Source organism: Colias philodice, chromosome 11 (assembly GCF_061535455.1).
Source record: "Colias philodice isolate Cphi_HAF_F1 chromosome 11, ilColPhil1 Martin Lab GWU primary, whole genome shotgun sequence".
Taxonomy (NCBI): domain Eukaryota; kingdom Metazoa; phylum Arthropoda; class Insecta; order Lepidoptera; family Pieridae; genus Colias; species Colias philodice.
Window position 1 is genome coordinate 9,027,690 of NC_143096.1, and position 19,361 is coordinate 9,047,050.

Here is a 19,361-nt window from a genome sequence, read left to right on the forward strand (position 1 = left end):
ATTTACTGAAATTCAAGATAAAGATCCGTCAATCACGTATATTTCTTAAAAAACAAAACATAGATTATTTATATTTTGTTTCTGCGAAAGACTCTGATAGACACTGGAGAGATAATAGAGATAAACTTCATTTGACATCCTATAAAATACTACAACCACCGGAATTTAAAAGATAACAAATACATACAGGTGACTGGTAATTCGACGTGATCCTTCAAAGGGGTTATACTAGAGGTCATTTGCAACAAATTAAGTCCAGTTAACCAGGGGTCAAAAATGGATGGTTATTGAGCTATGACGGATTTTGATATGAATATTTTCTGCCTTTTTACCAAAAACAATTACATAATTATGAAAAAACTACTACACTGTTAACATTCAATTGATATTTTTTGAAAGCCGAAGAATGAGCGATCAGTTAAAAAAGAAAACTTGCCCAAAACTTGCATCACCTCAAAAAGAAAAGGGTCATAGCTCAATAACCATCCATTTTTGACCCCTGGTTAGCTGGACTTAATTTGTTGCAAATGACCTCTAGTGACCCTTTGAAGGATCACGTCGAATTACCAGTCACCCTGTATATGAATGATTGAATGTTATGAATATAGCACATCCTATAACACACTCGCGAACGTATCCTGGTATAAAAATGAAAGCGGTCATCCATATTTTTAGCTGTACGCTGGTAAAATTTATTATTAAACGTGACGATGGTTGAGTCATGATCGTTCAGGCGATGATACGCTCCTGATAAATAAATGTAAATGTGGAGTGAGACGTGCAATGCACGCAAGTGGCCACTGTAAATTCGTGAATGAAGCATTCGGTCGCGTGCTGACGTCGCCGTGACGTCACGCTGATAACCTGCCGACTCTGGCCTGACTGGCGAGCAGCGAGTCAACCAGGATCTCGAAATCATCGCTCGATAACATCTGTCCTACGTTTGTCCTTGAAACTGTTATTTGGGTAGATTAATTTGTGTTCGCGTGAGTTACTGTAATACAGATTGATAAATTGCCGTGGAATACGAATTAAGGAGATTATACATGGATATCATCAACGATTCTCAATCAATTTCAGGCTGTGTAGATGGTTATTGGGTCCTTTTAAGCGAGGCAAATGAGCGTTAATAATTATGTGCCTCCATATTTGCTTCATTTTATTTTAAAAATTAATAAGTGTACAAGGTTAAAATGAACATTGGAATGACCGTTAGTCAACATTAATCACCAACATTGAAATCTTCTAACAAAGCATTTCTAATATGTACATATAAATATTCAAATTTCAAACCATTTATCATTATCTATCAATAGTATGTAGAATACTGCGTGAATTTTGCACCATTGTTTGCTGTTTCTAGCTTTTCACACTTGGAAATCTAAAATTATGTTTGTTTGGATTTCTCACTTAACAGATGCTATTTTAATTCAATAAATACCGTAAATTTAGCATTAGGCAAACCAACATGCCGTGAAATACGAATCATTCACTCAATATTGGCCTCTAAACACAGGTTTCTGTAGTCCTTCCACATATTTTAACGTTATGTTATAAACAGAACAAATACAATTACCAGATTGTGTTCACTGTCGTAATTTAGCTACTGTTAAAAGGTTATTAATATAACGGCCCTGTTTGACGTCAGTCTTGCTATGCAATCAACCGAAGGTATAGTCGAGTTACATAGTAGGTAAGTAGGTACCTACTACGCTTTTTCATTGAGCATTCAAGATTGATCCGTTCTTGAAATCGTAACAAAATTGCGAACAATTATTGTTATATAATTAGAATGAAAAGCGCTCCGAGCCTCGGTATCAGGTACAACATTCAAGTTATTTATAATGTTACAAACCCACTCAAAATCACGTGTAGGCCTCACCGTACGAGCGAGTCGTGGGTGTGATTAAAATTAAATTTACTTTCAGCACAAAATTGAATACATCTATTTATAGATAAGAAACGACGCCTGAATTTCGTGAACGTAGGCGTTAAAGTTCAAAGGATGTATGGCAAATAATTTTATATTAGAACAACGTTTCGTCGTACGCTCGAAATCAATGACAGAAATACGATTCGTATCAATGAATTAAACGTCGAGCTCATAGCGACCGTGCGTTGTGTAGTGATAAATACTATTTTAGTTTGCGAGGCGAAAAACTGAATAGTGAGCGGTGATTTCCGTGAGCGCACACGTAGCATGAATGGAGCGTATGCCATTGAACGCGCAAGCCGTTTCTCTAATGCAATGGTTGGTGAGGTAAGCGCACACTCGGCTCAATGAGACCGTAGCGACGTAGGCACAAATGGTAATGATGAATGGGTTTATTAACCGAGCGCTTTTTATTAATGTCAAGTGGACTGCAATGCGCCACTCGGCCTCACCGGAACACTGGGGAGAGCGCTTCATGAGAAAACCATGTTCTTAACGTTTATGGTGCACTCAACTTGCCACAACACACGACTTGCCGAGTTTAATTAACGCCGGAACATACCTATCGCTATGATGTAAGCGTGTACATTTTTATAATTTGTATTATTACGATTTACGTAAACCGTTATTAGTTATTACCGAGATGTAATAACACTAGAGAGGTTTCAAATATCAAAGTTAATACCGATTTCATTTGTGAAAAAAACGTTGAATTAACGCAATAAGTGAACAAAACCAGTCATACAACGATTGCTAGTGAATGGAATATTTCATACAAGCGCGTAAAGTACGAGTCACCTCCAGTATCAATTGACACGTGCAATGTTAATTGATTGTGAAACGTAACCAAGATGGCATTACATCACCAAATGTAGAACAATGAAAGGCGTTTAATTAACAGATTCGTACGTAGGTATTATGAATAACGCCCTTTTATTGGTTGTTAATATTTATAAATGAAACCTACGTATTATAGTTGTCTATTTACTAAACTATTTCATAATAATAAACTCTCTTCTCAATGAGATCATCACCCCCAATATTTCCACTTTGCTTCAGTGTAAAATTATCAGAGGTGCAAATTACGTTATCGCTTTATCCTATTTATATCATACATATTATCGTTATTTTTATTTTTAATCCTATTATCGCTTCTTCAACGTATTTTTACATTATTTCAGTAATTTTGGGAATTGGTACAAAATATTTTGAATATTGAAGTTGACTTCCACAATATCATTATAACTTGCTCAAATTTACCAAGTAAACTCAAAATATAAATATGACCAAATGGAAATTACATATTTAATTTTTCATAAATTATAAAAAGTTCGTCGTACAAATAAAATTTAATTCTCCAGTCGTTCGTAAGTCGTAACACAATTTAATTTTGTAGAAATCACTTCAGTATAAATACTGTATATTATATTTACAAAGCTCCCACGTCGATCAAGTTTCAATTGATTCTTCGATTTGCGGAAGACGACGAAGTTAACAAAACAATAACGTTACGTAATAACGAATTACTACTTCAGAAGTAATGCCACGTAGGATTCTCATTTATTAATTGGATTTTTAATAAACTTCTTATATAAACACTCGAAACTTTTAATGAAAGACAGAAAGAGTGTTTTTTTCCAGTTTTATAAATAATTATTAAAAAATTTGCCCAAGGTTCTTTTTGCATAAATGTACCTAATATGAACGAGTTGGTGCGGTAAACCTAAACTAATTAAATTAAAAGTAAGCTCAAAATATAACACATACATATTATATAGATTTCTTAATTTTGCATAATAAATTCAGCAGACCCGAATTACATGTAATCGAATATTTTTATTACCTATTTTTAATTAAACGAACAACTACACCAAGGAAGTGCTGATAACGCTGAAGGTCCTTAAATTATTGGAAAGCAATATATTTATCACTAAAGACAAGTCGACGTAATCGCTTGGAGAGAGTCGGCATTTGGAACGAGTACTTGGTCCGGAGGCGGCTTTTTCCGATAAAAGCTGAATGGTGAGTCTCACGCGCATGAAATCGGATTCCCACGCGTGCTAGTTTTTCCACCGTTCGCATAATTAATGACTATCGAGAGATTGCCTGCGCAACTCCTTCGACGTGGATGTAATATTGCTAATAACGGCTCCAATTATACGACGTATTAAAACTGTTTTTACAACAGTCAGTTTTTGTGCTTATGTTGCTAAAATAGGACATCTATAATTAAATAGCTTAGATTCATAAAGACCACCCGATGAGGTAAGTGCAACTAAATTAACCTGTGAAGGCGTACGTAGATTGACATAAAAGCTCAATAAACAAAACTGCATGATTGAAATTGGTGTGCCCCCGCGTGTTGATTACACAACGTTTACCAAACATGCGATAACGATATATTTATCAAGATATCGGTGTCGTCGACACCAAAGCTGTACTGACCGTAAGCCCATGAGCGGTAAGTGAGGTAAGTGCTGAGCCCCCGCTTCGCTGCACCACTCCGGGTAGGCCCGCCGGAACTCCGCAAAATCACCTGTAAACAAACAAATTGTTCTAACATGTTCATGCTGTAACTGATATAGCTAGAATGGCGAATATCTGCTAAAAAAGTCTTAAAATTTTAATATGACATCAAAAGTATCATTTTGCATTTTACAATTCCAGGAAGATTATAAAAATACGTGCAATAATAAGATCGTAAATTTTAATGCAACTGAAATACATTTTGGTAAGGATTTTATACATTTGGATCGCTGTAGAAGCATTCAAGTTTTTGCAACTAAATAATCAGAACGTTATACATCTCAGAACGGCACGTCCAACGTATGCCCAGTGCCCACCGACATTTGAAATTCCGATAGATTCGTACTCTTCTCGGAAAGGAATTCAATAGCGAGCGGCATGTAAAAGGTTAATTCCCGGTATGAGAGGCATCTTTTAAAAATGAGCACGTTTTAATTTCGAATTTATAAGGATGAGAGATGGAAGACACCGACAAAACGTCCGGTGCGTCAGGCCTACTTCCGGCTGTTCGCCACCATTGTGATGCTAATGTCGCCCACTTCGTCGTACCACGCATCATGCATACATGTTACATCTATAGATACATTAGCACCCAAAACAGAAGTAGCCTGTACGATAGCATAGGTAGCTGTCAATAATGATGTGTTTATATTCCTTTTTTTAGTCGGATTCGAGTAGGTCATTGAAGGTAAAGCGCAAAAAATTACGATCCGTGACTATGGGCCATATCTTATTTATTCTGTTCATATCGTATTCATGAAAACCGCTATTACTCAATGTCAATGTACGAAAGAACCCTTGCTTTGAGTTATTTTTGTTGCTTTGTGTTGTTTATCACACCGAGACTTTAGATTTTCGCAAGTTTGTGTTTTAATGACGTTCCAAAAAGTTCAGGTCATGGAAGTCCGGAGATGACAAACATATTTGAGCGTCGGTGCAAATTTATGCTATAGTGAACCTTGCAAATAACGAGCGCCCACCACAACAAACGCGGCGTTTAAGGCAATGTCCACTTGGGCTATCGCGTGGGCGTGACCTTGCGAATCGCTCCAACTTCTTATACCAACTTGGTTTCGAGTGGGCTCAGTGTTTTGATACGTATCGGAAAATATCAAGTATCGTAAAGCAAATTTATATTTATTTACATTACGTAAGTACCTACTTTTCCAACATTTTGTTTGTAAAGATGTTTTTATTCTTATACGAAACTGGCCTAAGCATTTTTGTATTCTAGGTCATATTATTATGACTACCTACCTAGAATCTAGATACTGTGTAACATACATTTTCTAAACCATAGACAGAAGCACTATGCAAAATGCATCAACACTATTCGTAATTAAAAATCCGTATTCATTTAAAGTAGGTAGCGTATATCTCTTTTCTTTTACATCGTCGCTCGACTAATGTGTAGTTCAGACGACGTAATTTGTATTTTTTTCTTTAGCGGTTGCAATTTGGGTGTTGTGCGCAGTCGCGTGGTGCTGGTGTAGCTTGCCGGCGGGTGCGGGTCGCGGGGCGCGCGGCTTCAGCATCGATCCGGTGAGTCATCGTGTCTGCCCATTCATCCGCCGCACTCAATGAAACAGCGTGCCCCCGCCCCCGCACACCGCCCGCCGCGCGTACCACCCTCCTAGTGTCCTCGCCAGCAAGGACTCCATTAAACACCCTCGCCCGCTGAACCTTGATACGCCCACGAAGAGCAAACTTGCGATTCACTTGTTCAGCTCAGCCGTGATTTCTCGTTTTCAAAGACTCGTAATGAATACAAAAATAATTGAGAAGAGCCTCGCTACTCTATAAAGTTATACAAAGCTGCAAAATGACATCTTGCATATTAACCTACTTTTAATGATATTTAATTTTTATACATAAACATATTTTTAACGATACCTGCAGAAGAGCAGGGTCATTGATTTTCTAAATTCGTAAACTATGTTCCATGCAGGAAGTGAAGTATAAAACATTAATTAAATTCTCGAATTTCTTTCTCAGTAAAGCGGAAATCCCATTCTGACGTTCGCACCGGTTATTCTCCGGAAGTCAAGCTAACGGCTAATTGGAGTCGTGATGGAAACCAGTAAAGGAATAAATAGCGTAATGTGTGGTAACTGACAAACCACAAACGCGGTGATGTCGCACAAAAGGAAAAGATAACGGAGTGAGCCAGTTTTACCGCAAGATGAATAAACAAATCCCGTATCCCGTCCATATATTTTAAGAATTTGTAAACATATATGGAAGCCGCCTACGCCTGTATTGGATACGTCGTAATGTTTCTTGATATGATCATAACTATTTGGAATTATTACGTGATATGATTTAACCTGCCGACGCGGACGGTGTCAATTAAAATTGAAATGCTTTTTTAGAGCACATTGTTTGTGGGAATGAATTAAAACAAATGCATTAAGCTTAATTATAAATTCTGTTACGCTGCCTGGTGGAAGTTGTTAAAAGTAAGATTGTACGTAATTCTGATGGCATATTAATAACAAAGCTAAATAGCGTATAGGTTTAGTCCGGGTTTATAGTCAGGAGCTCCCAAGGGTGGCGGTGTAGGCGGCAGGTGACAGACCTTGGCACACCCTAGCCACTAGTCACTCACCCTTTTATTTTGCACTCAATTCAGCAATAAACTATTAAATTACTTCTTTAGAGCATCTCACAAAAACTACATTACAAATCCGGAAATATTCAATTGCTATCAAAGAGTAATAGTCCGGGATCCATCGCCCATTTTTGCAAGTGATTACTATCAAGCTAATTTTTCGTGAGTAGCTTTATTTTGATGAGATGCCCAATAATTTCATGTACGAAACTCTCGATTGTGGTAGCTTACAGAGGTAACAAGGATAAAAATTTTTGATTTGTCGGTTCTCAAATATTTATTACGCAATTTGTAGGACAATATGTCTGTTGAATTATATAAGTATTAAATAAGTGAAAATAAAAAAATCAGCTGGTTAGTAATCATTTATGATGACTTCGTTATCGATACACATTGGAAAGGGGGACTCTTTGATCAAACCATAGATTTTGTAGGACAAATATTTATTCGAATAATTTAGATAATTATCTTGAGATTGAACAAAAAAAAACATTCAGTTAGTAATTAATATTTAAGAACCATCAAATCAAAATATTTTATCCTTGTTTCCTCTGGTAGCTACCACAATCGAGAGTTTCGTACATGAAATTATTGGGCATCTCATCAAAATAAAGCTACTCACGAAAAATTAGCTTGATAGTAATCACTTGCAAAAATGGGCGATGGATCCCGGACTATAAGGGAAAGTGTTTTGTTATGAATAGCCGCGTCCAGACCGGCTGAGCGCGGCTCGCGAGCCGCGCTCAGACTTCCTGCTCGCGAGCCGTGGCACCAGAGCTATTTGTGAAAAGTTCCGAGCCGCGCTCGCGAGCCAAGGTGAGCCACGTTTTATTAGCTGCTGCGGCGCTTGTGTTGTCTGGATATATCATAAAAAAAAGAAAAAAGAAACAAAAAATCTGGATTAAAAAATTGTACCAAAACCGAAACCAATACGGTAACAGTTTGTTAAAGGAACAGGAACTCGCTTGTTTTTATTTAAATGATCTGGATCTTTCGAATCCCATAACATTTTGAAGCTTCCGTAAAGTTGTATTAAGCGAATAACTACTGTCTTCTTTATCCATTTTTGATTCTGGCTCGCGAGCGTCGTTATGTCCGTCCACACCGGGCGAGCCGCTCGGACTGAGCCGCCTTTGAGCATCGCCAAAAACCGACAACGCATGGCTCGGGGTCGAGCGGCGCTCGGCCGAGCCAACGTGCGCCCGAGGAAGCCCGAGCGCCGTCCACACTGGCCGAGCTATTGGCTCGCGAGCGGGACTCGCGAGCCGCGCTCGGTCGGCCTGGACGCGGCTAATGACGATACAAAATTATGACGTTTAGTCATATCACTGAATCTAAGAGTACAGATTCAATCCAACAGACTTTATTGTCACACTAAATAAAGACCAATTAAGGCAGTTTAAGGCAATTCATGGGAAGAACATCGTAGGCGAGATATAAATATAATTGAGCTGAGATAGGTCAATTGAAAAGTTAAGTGTTCAATCAAATATTCTTAAAATAAAGCGGTGAGTAAAAGTTCGACTCATTGAATTACTGAAAAAAAAAACATAAGTACACATTGTTTCTGTGAACGAGACTTCATTTATGAAAATGTTTATATGAAAAAAGTCCAAGAAATAATAAGTTTATTTTAAGATATTATAAGGAAATCAAATTTGCCGAGGGACAAGTAATTTGTCGAGCCAATTTAATAGGCAACATTTGACGTCTATCAATTTTATCTTCATAGGGTGGTAACCTGCTTAAAAACATCGATTAAAGTGAATTAATCGATACGGACTTGAAACATTTGTCAATCGAACTTGAAACACATGACAATAATTTATGATGATTTTTATTCCCAAGTAATCAATGCATTCGATTCTAGATGTCAGATTTCGATTTTTAGAGTAACGTCTCTGGTATTTAAAAAGAAAAAAGGTTTATTGACACAAAATTGTAGCAACGTCAGTTCTTTAAATCAGAAATTGTTTATTATGTTTAGAATGGTTTATCAGTAAAATCAAATCCTAAAATTACTTGTATCGGTCATTATTGTTATAAATATGTTATCGTAATTGAAAAAAGTTGAGCAAATGTACAGTTCTAACAAAACGAAATATCATATTATTCTATGTCGTCGTTACTAGGTTACGTTGTTGAATTTTGTTGAACTGTCAAATGTTGCCTATTAAAATGGCTCTACTATAATACCTATATCAGATTGACGCCATTCGATTGGATTTGTACAAACCGATAGAGGATTTTTATAGCTATCCGAAAATAACTGACGTTGAAAGAGGTAGAATGGAAAAACAGCGAATGGATTTCGTTCATGAAGCATTTTTCTTAGAAAAAATAAGGTGTATTTTCAGAACTACACGACCAATAATTATTTGGGTAAACATTTTTTTTGTTTTTGCTTATAATTTTATAATACCTAATTTAAAGCTTATTTTACAAAGTAAACCCACTGGCTAAAGCTGTTATTTCGTGATTAAATGAGATTATAAGGCCTAAGGCCTAAGGCCATTCTTATTTCTTTAATTCTACCTTAACCACAAGCAGTGTGATGTGATCTGATGATGTGTCTGCGTATCACTTATAGGAAACAGACAATTCGATCTCCATCTATTTTTAAAACAATTTATCTCTAATTTCTGTGGGGATAAATACAACAAAGCTGGGCTTTGTGTACATATTGAACCAATTAAGAAGCGGGTCGATTTCAGAGCGATAATAGCTCTGGCGCCATTGAATAAATGATAACTAACAGCTAAGTACATTCATAATCATACATCTTATGTATCAGCACAGTAGTCATATTCACGCTTTTCTTACATATAATTCAATAATGAATCGCAGTTCTTATATAAAAAAGTAATAACATTATGCTAGTTTCATTTCAAATGATAAATGCGCTGAATTTTTGCCTTTACCCATTCAACAATACAACAATAGAGCAACCTTTAAAATGTATTTTTTTATCCTGGGTCATCGTAGCGAAACGACACAAAATTAATTCAAAATACAATGAATACTAGCAAAGCTGTAAATCCGCGGTTTGGACATTACATCAGCTTGCAAAAACCTTCAATGCCAATGTTACGACCGTGTAATAAACTGATAAAAGACTCATTCACAGTTTAATAGTCAATATTACACCTTGAATTACTATATTATCAGCTGTTATGATTGTGTTGTTGAGTTTGTTTAAAAATAATTGTAGCACTACTCGGAATGAACAAATCTTCTGAATGTATGGTATAAATAGACGCATACAATTACGAACTATAGAAGTGTTCAGGTCAAGGAGAAGTTTCTCATATAAACTTTGTCCCGAAATTTGAGCTTCGTTCTTTAGTGGCAAATATGACAGCTATGACAAATATTCCGTATCCCCTCAATAATATCAAAAGCTCACTTCAGAAACGAACGATACGATAATATAACTTCCGTGATGATTTCATTTTCCTCTATTAGATCGAGCCAGCCGACCAGATGCGAAAGATTTCTCATACCATTAAACGATAACTGTTAAACATTGGTCAGATTTCTCCACATCCTGAAATTGTGCGCACGTGCTATTTGTTTGGACGAAACAATAACCATCGGTGTTTATGCAGAATTCAATATTTATTGGCAGAGACTCGTATCCGCTTCTGTTACATTTCTTTGTCCGAACCGTATACCAAAATAAAAGTGATATACATACATATTTACCTATATGTATACCGATAAATTTTCAACTGATTGACCCATAGGTAATAAGAGCACACTATTTCTTTCCAATTATAAATTTTTTTCGCGATATAATATTTCAACGTTAAAACGAAATATGGCGAGCGAAATTAAAAATTATTGATAGGACGTAAATGAAACAGGAACTTATTAATAAAATTGCGACACTCTTCCGCTGGAGGAAGACCATGCATATGCAGGCATCCGGTCGCCTTTGATCATACTTTAAATATTTACGAAAACTCCAAAGCAAATAATTCGTTGTTAAAATACATATATTTTACATAGTTATGCTCTTTTTAATAAACATTGGTAAAATAAAAAATACAATTTAACTTTCATTCTCATTGCTAGTAAACGTATGCAAGTTGCCTCTACGGAGATAATAAAACTGAAACTGTTTTTTTAGAATACATATATTTTACATAGTTAGGTATGCTCTTTTTAATAAACATTGGTAAAATAAAAAATACAATTTAACTTTCATTCTCATTGCTAGTAAACGTATGCAAGTTGCCTCTAGGGAGATAATAAAACTGAAACTGTTTTTTTAGATAAAAATATATAGACACAAAAATGTATGAGTTTTATTCATTTACAGGGAGCGCTATGAAAAATTGAAACATTTAAGCAACTAGCTTTCGCCCGCGTCTTTACAAATCGACATAGCTTGATAGCTTTTACACCACTAAAATTCCTAATACAAAAATGCAATCGTATACAGCGTGATAGTACAGACATAGATTGCACTTATAATATTATCATTTATCATGGACGTGGTTGTATTTGTATTTATAATGATTATAGTAAAACGATGACGCATATTATTTCCTCTGAGCGCACGCAGGACTCGCGCTATTTACATAATGTATGGTTATTATTCGTAGAAGAGTATAAAATGCGATGGTCGGAAACGTAAACGCGTCCGCGTTAGAGCTGCGATCGTAATCTATCGTCTCGCATTGGAGAGCACAATAAGTAACAGACATCCTCTCCCACGTTTGGTAGAACGGATGCCTCAACTTGCGACCTCCGTCATTATTAAGCGGCTCGAATACCTACACGACCGACTGAAGAAATGTAACGATATATTCAATGTGATTATATACATAATATATTGTCTGCTCTATTTTAATAGCTCTTTATTTATTATTTATGGGCGAGTTATTAATATCGGCATAATTTAAAATATGTTAAGCCATAAAAAATATTTCTCCTAATGTAAGTATACTTTGATATTCCCTGGACTTGACATGAGCAATTAATTCCACATGGAGATGATCAGAATAGAAAAAAAGTAACATATTTATTGATGAACATGCATATTGCATATACATATATGCTATTGCACGCCTCATAAGCGAAGCGTTGAGGTGGGTACTACTGTCACTTCGCGCAAAACATCTGATTTTTCAAACTTAAAATGTCTTTATGTATCATACATTGCACTTGTAAGATAATACATACACACACATATTAAGAAAAAACACTATTTTTAACGTTCATGATATTTTTGATGTCATTTTTGTTATTTAAACTAGTTAAAAAACAGTTTAAAAAAGTTCTGTCTTGGACGTCCGTGTGTCTGTATGTGCGGATCCTTTTTCTTGTTAACACGATAGCGACCGAAATACTTTACTAATCGAGTCTTTTTTTCTCTCTTACGCTTGAGTATGCTCAGGAATAGAACCCTTTCATTTTTCAGGGTCTGATTCGATGTGGTTTAATTGTTATTAAATAAACAAAAATAATAATTAATAAATATTTATTTAAAAAAAAATTATGAGGCGTGCACTTTTGGATTTTCCAAATTATTTTTCTTATACTGTTCATATTCTTCAAATCCACTTGAAACATATTCATATTTGCATGCAAACACTCACTATGAATATCTTAAATTACCTATTTCAATAAATGTTAACTTAATTCATTCATTATTAAAATTAACATACATACATACACAATCGTAGCAGCTAGCTATGTGTATTAAATTCAATAATTAAAAAAAAACATTATTCCATGTATAATATATCGATTTAGTAGCTAATTGTTATGTAATATGATTCAAAAGGAATCAATGAATGTTTATTTTGAATATCTGTGATAAAAACATATTGAGACTTGAGTTTTGCCTTCACATGCATTATACATAGGCATTAAATTACTTTTTATGCTCAATAAAGCAATGAATAATAATTAATGGTTAATAGAAGAACTCCTTTGAACAATTGTCAAGTGGCATGTTATCACTTGTAGTTTGATGTAGTTTTCACTGGTTTTTTATGGGACGAACTTTAATAAAATTTTCATTTTCTAAATGTAAGTTTAATTATAACCCGCTGAGCAATGCACTACGCATACTGTATGTCTTCGTAATTCGAGAAAAACATTTAAAAAATATTATACCAATTACCATGATATTGATTATAGTCTAGAATTTAGATAGATAGATATATAACACCAACATCATAATTATAGCACATGTGCAATGAATGCACATTATATAATTATTTTACTCCATAATTATTATTAGAGTTAACTTTACTACATTTTATTATGATGTGCATGTTATCAGTGCTAGCAGAACATTAATTATGTATATTACTAGCTTTCCGCCCGTGGCTTCGCCCGTGCAATCATTGCAAACCCGCATAGTTCCCGTTCCCTTGGGATTTCCGGGATAAAACCTATCCTATGTCCCGGGGTAAAAAGTAGCCTATGTCCTTTCTCGGGTATCAAAATATATCTATACCAAATTTCATGCAAATTGGTTCAGTAGTTAAGGAGTGATTGAGTAACAGACAGACAGACAGAGTTACTTTCGCATTTATAATATTAGTATGGATATATTATTATACGAAGATAAGGTAATAAAGAAAGTATTTATTAATTAAATATTAAGATTTAGCGATACTTGTTCTATTGATTTAAATACTACTACAATTATAATATAGGAGTATATTAATGAGAAATAAATATTAAACAATTATGAAAATATTTCTATAAATATATCACATAGGTATTACATATTTTAGTTGGGGTTTATTTGTTATATTCTATTTGTTTTTTACAATTAGGGACATTTATTTAGCAAGCAGACATGCAGTTGTCTGTACCCAAAGTGTGTAGGTTTTAGTTTTAAAGTCTCTTCATATGATTATCATCCTGATCCAAAACCTTGTATTCATTTTCACACTTCACATGTGAACTAATAAAGGTGGTCAAATATATTACTTAAGGCTGATTTTTCAATCCTTGGTTAATACTTATTCGTCGAATAATGTACTAAACTACCATTTCATAAATGTATTCTTTGGTCGTATTTGACAGTTTACGGGTGACATTTTAATATTATTGTGTAATACTTTATTTGGTGGATAAGTTTTAACCATGGATTGAAAAATCAGCCCTTATACATACAAACTAAATAAATTTTAGTTTATTTTTGTTTTATGGCAGTATAAAACTTGTTACATGGAATATATTAGACATATTAATTTCATATTTTTCTTGATTGATTATTCTCAGGATATTTCTTTTGTGCTAGTCAATTAATGTTGAGAACATATTTTGGACCCCATATAAAACGATGAAAAGAATCACAGCAGTCAGCAGTGCAAGAAAATTAAATTTAAATGAATTGCCATCATTATAAGAAATGTTTCAACAGAGAGCAGGCAATAAACACTTTATTGAACTCTTTAAAATCTACATGAATGATATTATATACCAAGTTTTGATTTTTTGTCCATAATATATTAATAGTGCTCATCAAATGTAATAAAAATAGATAAAAAATATAAAGCATGACTCCTATAGCTCTACTTATTAAGGGTGCTATAACAGTTTTTTAACAAAAACCGCTATTTTACGGTACAATTTTAACTCAAAGCACTTACACGTGAGAACAAAGTAATATCTTAATTTAAAGACAATATATTCAGTTCTACGATCATCTTATAAAAATTGTACGACGTCATACAAAATTGTCACTGAAATACGATTTTCCCAGCACAATGATCGCATAAAATGCAAAAAAATGGGGTCTAAACCGGTACACTTTTAAGAAAATTAAAAGCCTAATCTATCTTCTTACCTATAAATTATTGAGGGATATATAGTCCTTTATAGATTAAGATAATTTTTTTGTATCTAAATCAAAATTTTATTTCAATTATAAGCTAAATTAAAAATACTTGTCGATTTCTTCATACATTTTGCTCTCGCGGGTCGTCAGACCGCGCTCAGAAGCGCTCTTGGAAGGACGGGTGTATCGCTCCTCGTCCCAAAAATAAAAACGAATTAGAAAAAGATTATTGTGCGTATACTGTCGTTTTCGTGATTTGAAATATTTGATACTTTATAAGAGTAAACTGTATAAGTTTCATATTCCAGTTATTTGTAATTTAAAATTATGTTTTAAAAATTATGTTGACTGAGATCCTCTTTTTTTATGGGTTGTTGAACGGATTGGTGGGGTAAAGCAATTTGACAAAACTTAAATCCAAAATGGCGCCGACGAAAATTTGCCATCTTTTCGTCATGGGTGTCATTTTCATGGTTTTTGAGGTAGCTATTAACCAATATGAGGTCAAAAATAAAATCCAAGATGGCGCCGACGAAAATTTTACATCTTTTCATCATGGGTGTCATTTTCATGGTTTTTGGGGTAGCTATTAACTAATATGAGGTCAAAACTAAAATCCAAGATGGCGCCGACGAAAACTTTACATCTTACCGTGATGGGTGTCATTTTCATGGTTTTTGGGGTGGATATTACGCAATATGAGGTCAAAAATAAAATCCAAGATGGCGCCGACGAAAATTTTACATCTTTTCGTCATGGGTGTCATTTCCATGGTTTTTGGGGTAGCTATTAACCAATATGAGGTCAAAAATAAAATCCAAGATGGCGCCGACGAAAATTTTACATCTTTTCGTCATGGGTGTCATTTTCATGGTTTTTGGGGTAGCTATTAACCAATATGAGGTCAAAAATAAAATCCAAGATGGCGCCGACGAAAATCTGTTATTTTATTTTAGTTTACTTCTTTATTATTAAGAAAATTACACCTATGACGACAAGATGTCAAATTTTCGTCGGCGCCATCTTGGATTTTGGTTTTAACCTCATATTCGTTAATAGCTACCCCAAAAACCATGAAAATGACACCCATCACGAAAAAGTCAAATTTTCGTCGGCGCCATCTTGGATTTTGGTTTTAACCTCATATTCGTTAATAGCTACCCCAAAAACCATGTAAATGACACCCATCACGAAAAAAGTCAAATTTTCGTCGGCGCCATCTTGGATTTTAGTTTTGACCTCATATTTGTTATGAGCTACTCCAAAACCTTGAAAATGACACCCATGACGAAAAGATGTAAAATTTTCGTCGGCGCCATCTTGGATTTTAGTTTTGACCTCATATTGGTTAATAGCTACCCCAAAAACTACCCACACTTGCAAATGTGTTTGCTACGTAGGAAAAGTTCAGATTTAAGAGTATCCTAGGTAATGTGTTATGTGACGAATACCTATAATTTATTTCATTCCGACTATTTTTCGGAATAACATACATTTACTAAGAATTGTATACAATGCCGGATTTAATACAGTGCCGGTAACATCATATGTATGATAATAATTCTACATTTCTTAAAAAGCTTTGATATTGTATACAATTCATAGATTATTATTTAAATTATTATTCAATTATTATTTCAATTATTCAATGAAATAATGATGTAAAATAGTCACACTTTTTTAAGTTGTTTGAATATACTAACATACTTATTAGGATCGTACCTACTAATAAAAGTAACAAAATGAATTTTTAAAGTTCCTAGTAATCTTCTGGAATCAATTTCAATAAAAATACATAATATCAAAAATTAAAAATAATATCAAGTATGAAGATGGTCTATAAAATGGAATGCGCTATGTTTACGTGAGCGTGATATTGCCGCGAACAAAGTTACGTCGTTAGATACCTAAATTTGAGTAACGCAGATTTGTGACAGCGTCCTTAATAGATTTTGCAAATATTGTGTCAAAACGCAGTTAACAATTTCATGAGATAAAATTATGTATAATGGTGCTTATAATCGACTAATTAATTTGTTAAATTTCTTTATTATATGGAATATTCTATATGGAAACAATTCTGGTCTACAAGTAATATAAACTATTAACTTTTAAGAGCTCACATATTATAAATAACTTATATGGTGTTTTTTCTTATTTAAATACCTAAATGAAATCTGTGTAAAGTGCTGAAATTGTTTTGCCTAAACAATTAATTATCCACAAAGAAAATAAGTGGTGTTGTAGGTAATAAGAACCAAGATGTAAAAAATTTGGATCCAATGTTCATTATATTAGAATGCTATTTAATTTCTATTAATAAATTATTAATTTTAAAGGTGTTTATACTATTTGGATTATAGTATTTAAATACATGGTTAATTATTATGGTTTATACAGTGCATCAAAATATATAGAAACAAAGGTGAAAATAAAAAGCCTATTGTGTGAAACATAACATAGAGCCATTCAAACCTTATAATAGTAAATTAGTAAGTCTTCTAGCTTTAAATAGAAATAATACACATGATTCATAATCTTCACTTTAAATGTTCATGCCTCATCATAGGAAATTGGTATTTACATGTAAACTTTTGTGCTGATTATTTTAATGATTTATTATTATTTTCTTATAAAAAAGGAATTGAAGAAAGTAATTACCTTCGAGGCACACGACCTGCACGCCATCTTGTTTGAGTCGTTTGAGCAGGATACCATGCACGGAGTCTGGGTCCCGCGGAGCTCCATCGCTATACAGGACAAAGGTTCCCCTCGAACAGCAGTGCGTGATACGAGCCTTTAACTCTTTACACTGGACTGTTGACGCCAGTTCTATTTTACCCGCCGCTAGTCTCCTTAGCATAATACTGGGTATCGAAAAGTTAACTGCAGAACGTATGTGGGATACAGCATACTCGTTAGACCCTCGACAATCAATCAAAACTGTGTCCCTTTCGTCTGATCTTAACTTTGTTAGCAACCATTCTTTCGAAACCAGAGCACATTCGCATTCAGAATCCATAGGCATCTTGAAAACACTTGATTAATTTCTGTTTACAAGGGTCTTTGATAGCCTGTTGCACTCTACACTTCAATTCTAAATTTCACAAATAGGACAGTCTTTGATTTTCACTGCCATTTTTTATTATATGAAAATGGTATAATATAAACATAAGTTTAAAAATAGCCGATAAATATAAACACTAACTGAAACGCCTATGAAAAGTAATATAGGCGACACAACAATCTGCGCTGGGCGCAAACTACGAATGTTTAACGAAGAACGATTTCCGTATTAATACGAAGTGGGTACGATCCACGACCAGTAAAGTAGGGTTTCCATGTATAAATTTTATTTGTCCCGTGGTTTTTATTTGCGATAAATATTTTATGAAACTACTGTCATTATTAGTTATCGAATTTAATGTGATAAATTAGCAATTACAATATTAAAGATCCATCTAATTTATTTTAAATGCAATCAGAATAATTAATTTCGTTTTATAATTTATTTAACAGTATCCCATTATGGTTTATTTTAATTGTTTTGCTCGCTACATGATTATACTTATGAGTAAAGGGATAGTTTTGTTTCAGTCAGTTATATTGTGGTCGTACTGGACTCCATTCTTAGCTACTAGTAAGTATTCTGTGACTATTTCTTTTTTTCCATCGTCAATACTTTCCATAGAGGCCTTATATCTGTTGGTGGGTGGTGGTGATCGCTCACCATTAGGTCAATCATTACAGCAACTAACATAAAAATTACGGTTAATAAATTTTTCGACACTACTTCGATAACCAAAAAGGTTGCCGCAAAATTTGGAAATTTCGTAAAGTGGTAACACCTAGTAAACTTCCATCTATAGGCTATCACAGAATACAAAAATTAAAAATATTAGTGAGTTTGGCAACAGATTATTAAATAGTAAATAGAAAAAAGGCATTCAATAGACTTACTAATAAACAACTCTTTTCAAATTCTTAGGGCGTATTCAGAAAGAAAGCTTGAAACTTATAAGCGCTTATAAGCGCTTATCGGCGCTTATAAGCGCTGGTAACCCGAGCAGGAAAATATATGAACATGCGCTTATAAGCGCTGATAGGCGCCGACAAGTTTGTTGAAACTTGTTGAAACTTGTCGGCGCCTATCAGCGCTTATAAGCGCATGTTCATATATTTTCCTGCTCGGGTTACCAGCGCTTATAAGCGCCGATAAGCGCTTATAAGCGCTTATAAGTTTCAAGCTTTCTTTCTGAATACGCCCTTAGATTAGATCCAATTTCCAATAGACGTCTACAAATTTTCTAAATTTTATACGTCACGTCGTCACTCGTCAGAGTGCAGCGCAGCGCCATCAAGTCAAATAGTTAAACAACTAGTTTTAAAAACAGAACGGTATCCTAAAATCTTATTCCTAAGACAGTGCGCGCACGAGCAACTTTGTCTCCGCAACTATTTTGTCTCCGCAACTATTTTGT

At 34.3% G+C, this 19,361-nt stretch overlaps 1 protein-coding gene across 2 annotated transcripts in view; it reads right to left on the bottom strand.

Annotated features, from left to right (window-relative positions):
* The window catches only part of LOC149484786 (dual specificity protein phosphatase Mpk3-like), a 32,020-nt gene extending 13,847 nt beyond the window's left edge, over nucleotides 1-18,173 (bottom strand). Inside the window, exons 1-2 of one of the 2 annotated variants that reach the window (XM_089701109.1) lie at nucleotides 17,542-18,173; nucleotides 4,379-4,469 (exon numbers count right to left, since the gene is read on the bottom strand). In XM_089701109.1, coding sequence (XP_089557235.1) covers nucleotides 4,379-4,469; nucleotides 17,542-17,908 — 458 coding nt within the window. In that variant the 5' untranslated portion in view covers nucleotides 17,909-18,173. The remainder of the gene's footprint in view (nucleotides 1-4,378; nucleotides 4,470-17,541) is intronic. The other variant, XM_089701108.1, reaches the window with a different exon arrangement.
* Between the last annotated feature and the right edge of the window lie 1,188 nt (nucleotides 18,174-19,361).